The sequence below is a fragment of the Malus domestica genome, chromosome 07, assembly GCF_042453785.1.
Source record: "Malus domestica chromosome 07, GDT2T_hap1".
NCBI lineage: Eukaryota > Viridiplantae > Streptophyta > Magnoliopsida > Rosales > Rosaceae > Malus > Malus domestica.
In genome coordinates, this window is record NC_091667.1 from 18,223,134 (window position 1) to 18,228,309 (window position 5,176).

At 37.5% G+C, this 5,176-nt stretch overlaps 1 protein-coding gene across 6 annotated transcripts; it reads right to left on the reverse strand.

Annotated features, from left to right (window-relative positions):
- Nucleotides 1-700: 700 nt before the first annotated feature.
- Nucleotides 701-4,945, reverse strand: LOC114826053 (serine/arginine-rich splicing factor RS41-like). 6 transcript variants are annotated; one of them, XM_070825233.1, is made up of 7 exons: nucleotides 4,771-4,916; nucleotides 4,394-4,526; nucleotides 3,042-3,282; nucleotides 2,728-2,840; nucleotides 2,088-2,320; nucleotides 1,314-1,724; nucleotides 701-1,070 (listed from the first exon to the last, which is right to left on the reverse strand). In XM_070825233.1, exons 3-7 carry the CDS (start codon nucleotides 3,064-3,066, stop codon nucleotides 1,034-1,036), a joined length of 819 nt encoding a protein of 272 aa, XP_070681334.1. In that variant the 5' UTR covers nucleotides 3,067-3,282; nucleotides 4,394-4,526; nucleotides 4,771-4,916; the 3' UTR covers nucleotides 701-1,033. The 6 variants fall into 6 exon arrangements, with proteins under 6 accessions (XP_070681334.1, XP_028961499.1, XP_028961500.1 ...); XM_029105666.2 differs by lacking the exon at nucleotides 3,042-3,282 and having other exon boundaries at nucleotides 4,771-4,945; XM_029105667.2 differs by lacking the exon at nucleotides 3,042-3,282 and having other exon boundaries at nucleotides 4,394-4,519; nucleotides 4,771-4,937.
- Between the last annotated feature and the right edge of the window lie 231 nt (nucleotides 4,946-5,176).

The window sequence follows — 5,176 nt, forward strand, 5'->3', positions numbered from 1 at the left end:
CACTAAGAAACAATTAACTTTGAAAGAAGAAATTAAAGATCGAAATTTTTTTGGGTTGTTGTGCTTGAATTGCAAAAATCTGGGGAAAAAATATATATATATATTGATTAATCTAATGCACCTAAATCAGACCCACATAATGAATTGCTCCAATTCCACGGGTAGTAAATCAACCTTCGAGCGAATGAGAGGGAGAGACTAGATTGATAGTGGGCAGGAGAGGAGGGAACTCTAATTGGCGAGATGGGATCAGCACTAGTAAGATAAATGACGCCAAGAAATCGTTTTCATTTTGGGTTTTGGTTCAACATTTTAATAATATTCCTCTCCTCTTTTTCATATATACATTTTTTTAATCCGCGCCGGCATATTTGATGGCTTTTGAACAAAATTAACATAACCTATGCGATGTCAAGTATGATCAAAATCAAGTTCAGGGGCAAACTAGAATCAAAATGGAACGAATTTGATAGAAAAAACGAAAAATGATTATGTAGAATGAATTTTGATTTTTAGAGAGTAAAGTGGTTATAGGGGTAAAATGGGATCAAAATCGAGCCCCAATAACTAAAATTAAACCTAATAACAAATTCAAAACTTAGAAGATAAACTATAATGTAATCAAACAAAACCCAAGAAATCCATCCCAGTGCAAAGTGCCATAACAGAGCCTTCTCAAAAAGGAAAAACACAGATCATATATCGTATTTTAAAATGAGGTGCAGCATTCAACATTCACGCCAAAACCAGGCTCACGAAATTACACCAATACTATTTGATTACACCGTTACCCCTGTTAGTGCATCAAACTCACAGAAAAATAACAATTTAGGTATCGAACACAGATGCCCGATAAACCATTGATTGGCTACTAAACAAACTTCGAATTCGTCACTTTGAAAGCACATTCAAGTTTAAACTCATTTATCCGAATACTAATAACAAGGGAATAACCAAACTTTAGAATCTCAACTACAAATCAAAGATAAGATCAGCTAACCACTACAAAGAGGCTCCATATTCTTGCTGGTTCTCAGGAACGAGATCTTTCCCGGGGTGGGGGTGAACGGCTGAAATATCAACAATACAAATATACTCAGAATGGTGCTAGTATGTGTAATACATTCACATATAAATACAACTTTGCCAAATCATGCAAACCAAAATAAACCATGCTAAAAGAGATGAACTACGTTGGTGGCCTCTAGCATTTAAACTCCCACTTGAACATAATTTCATTAACATGTTAGAACACCCCTACACCTCTGAAAAGATCAAAGATCATTAAATCGAGAAAAGTTGACTTCACAAACCTGCGGTATCCATCGTTGACGGGGCTTATAGCTCCCTCATCACTGGGACTTCTTGGTTCAGGTCTAGAACTTGGACGAGATCGATCATTGACTGGGCTTGCAGATCTCTCGTAATCCGGACTTCTTCTAGGATCAGGTCTAGAACTTGGACGAGATCTATCATTGACTGGGCTTGCAGCTCTCTCATAATCAGGACTTCTTCTTGATTCAGTTCTAGAACTTATGCGGGCACCATGGCCATAATCAGGGCTTCCCCTATCTCTGCGGTACGGGCTTGGAGATCGCCCACGATCATTGCCTCTTCTCTCAGGAGACATATCACGGCCCCTCCTGTCAGGACTCTGCCCATTTCTTTTATCATCATCATCACGAGCAGCGTATTCCACAGAAATAACCCTATCCATGAACTTGCTGTACCTCAGAAAGAAGTTGATTAAAGTTAGTATAAAGCAAGTTGCAAATTTTTTACGGATTCAGACTAAGTAGTCTTTTGCAAACCAAAGCATTGAATATTTCTCTCTTCTTTTAACACCTTTTTATGACAATCCAAATCAGCATATTTAATTTTCCTTACAAGCAAGTACTATCAGCTTTTTGGAGTAAATAGTTTTTAAAGAACTGATGGCATGACTTGTAAGGGAAACAAAACTGAATTTCCTAGAAGTTGGAGACATTCTCCCTTTGAATTCACTTCCAAACAATCACCAAAGGCAAAAGTCTTTGAACTTGTAAATCAAGCAACAGCACTATAGGAGTTGTCAATGAAAACAGAACCTTGTATTTGTTGCCTCCAAAGCTTTAGTAGCATCCTCCTGTGATTCATATTGAATGAAAGCAAAATTCCTTCTAATCCTTACGTTTGTAATTTTCCCATAGGGATCAAAGTGCCTCTCCAGATCCTTTGTCCTGGTATGGACTGGATCAAAGTTGATAACAAACAAGGTTTTTGAGGGCTTCGTGTTAGCTGAAGGCCTTCTTGAATCAGGTCTCCTAATCCCTCTTTCATGCTTCAACACAGAATATTGTGAAACTAAATGAGTGAAAACTTCCAATAAAATAATCAGGCAAAGCTTGTCACTCATAGTTTATCCATTTGATCACATGTAAAAGAAAATTACATAATTGAGAGAAGAGAAAAAGAAGCATGAAGCAGTTATCAACATATGTACCAGTTGCACACATAAATTCAGAAAATGGAAGGAGGTAGAGGATATGATTTTGATCGACACAATCACAATATTAATAATATGAAAAGCAACAGCTTAAGTAAGAATTCACATGCTAGAAAGCAATGTCAAATTCTAGTATTATACTTGTATGTGTTAGGAATTCACATGCTCAGCAAGTATGCAATGCAACTGACCATAACGCCATAAATCAATTTTCCAAAACCTGACCACACTGCCAACTTTACCTTGGTCCACTCAATACGAAGCCGGCGTCCCTTCCTACCAAATTCTGTCCTGTCAAGTCTTCGAATTGCATACTCAGCATCTCGTTCGTCGTCCATATAGACAAAAGCAAATCCTATTTAAACCAATATAAATGGAACCAATCCTATTAATACCACCGAGTGAAGTAACCAAGGACCGTACACCAAAGTTACCACAACATTCTTTTCTAACAAGTTTGTTAGGCATTCAGTCTAAAATGTGAGGAAATGTTGACGCCTCAAACACTAAAATATTATATGCATACAAAATCATCTGTTAGGAAGTAACACAAAACCTGCCAGTGGGTGCGATATCATCATGGAATCTATGTTGGAACATGTCGGAAATTGAACACGGAGCAAAAGTCATGATGAATGAAAAAGCAATGGTGTCTGAGGGAAAGTAGGATTGCAGGACTAAGGCAGATCAAATTAATTCTTCTGGAAAAATACAATAAGTGATGCTTGGGCACATGCTACAAAAGAAATGCAGATAAGCAGATCCATCCAAGAAGAGCATGGACATTCCTAGTAATCCTGCGCCAAAGAAATTCTTGAGAACAGGGGTTTGCACTGCAATAAAAAAGTAACCTGCTTCTCTGAATGGGAAAATAGCATACCCATCCAAACAACATTTTTAAAGAATAACATAGTGACCCTTTTGAATAACAGATGAAATCTTTTCTGCACCAACATCTCCTCTTAGAACTTACTCCAAGCAAACATCCCAGATAAAGAGCTCAGGCTTCTCAGTTCTCAGCATGAAGGAGATGTCATGTGCATGAATGCACAACAACCCCATCCTACAGTATTTCCACAAAGGCGTCTCACACATTTTCAATTTATAGAGAATGAGCATTTCTGTATATCAAGATTTTGAAAGGAATAGGAGAAAAAGGGCCAAGGGAGAAAACCAGACTTCATATTTTTTGCATGTATTTGCTGCTATACGAAAAGGTCAATGAGCCAAATTTTAAAATAATCAATTTTCATTTTTCAGGTTGTACACCACATTTCCTTTCTAGACATATCCAGGAACCCCAATATAACTCAACATAAGAGGAAACTCTTGTTCACAGAAGAAAATCATGAAAGCAGAAGCTGTCACATTCACGCACAAGTATAAGTCCCGCGTTAATAACTCTGCTGCTGTAGGAGTAAGACTTGCTGCTAAGCCCCAAAATACATATTTTTATTTCTCTACCCGAAATCCCTATCTTCTCATACGGATGAATAGAAGGTGCTCAAACTCCAATCTGCACTAACGTCTAACTATAAAGACCATATCCCAGCAGGATGATTCAGTAACGAGTGAACCACTTCAGATTTCAGCACAATAAACATAACAAAACTTTTGAACATAACATTGGAGCCAAAAGTACAACAGCTTGAACATAACAAATCATATAATATAGCTCTAACATCCACAACAGCTTGAAAATCTACAAGTCTTTAGCTTGGCCACCAAATTGACAGCCAACAAACACAAAGGAAAAACCAAAGTAAACGAAACAAACACAGTACGATAAGTATGCTGCCAACAGCCAATGGAACTAGTACTCTTGATAATAAAAAAAAGGAAAAACTAACAAAGACCATTATGAAAAAGCAGCAAAAGTTTAATTATTTAATCAGAAACAATATTTACCAGACTTAATATCCACCCTCTCAACTTTCCCATATCGCTTGAAAAGCCGCTCAACATCTGACTGCCGCGCATCAAAATCCAAGTTGCCGCAAAATATTGGCCTCATTTCTTCAAGCTTCAAACTTTCTAACCCCTTCCAGATGCAATAATTAGACAGTTAGGTAAGTAAGTTGATTCACCGGCATTTATACAAACACTTGGTGAGCTCTCCAACTCCAAACAGTAGAAAATTGAGTACCATTAGTGAGGGCAAGGATAATTATTGTTATACCCTAGAGCAAAGGAGGGGAACTAAGCAAAAGTAAGATTCTGAAATGGTAAAACCCTAGATCTGCTGAAGACATTGAAGGGAAAGTATCAGAGCTTCGTTTTCGTACCTTGGAGTTGTTGGCGATGGAGAGAGGTCTGAGAAACCCTAGCCCTAGAAATAATTGGGAAAGGGGTCTGCGGAATCGATTTGTATTTTCGGGCAGTTTTGCCTAAAACAGAGGAAAAGTCAGTGGAGCGGCGACGTATAATATGAGTGCGATACAATTACTGGACCAATTTCTTATAAGCGCAAAAGGAGATTTAAAAATAAAATTAAAAAGTAATAACATGGAAAACAACAAGGTTTTATTACATGCACCCCTGAAAAAAAAAGTAATAAAATGGAAAACAACAAGGTTTTATTACATGCACCCTTGAAAGTTAAACTCGAGAAGACTTAGGGCTGGTTTGGTATTGCTGTGCTTTAAAAAAATATTGTTGTGAGAATAAACGGATGTGCTGTGAGAATAAGCA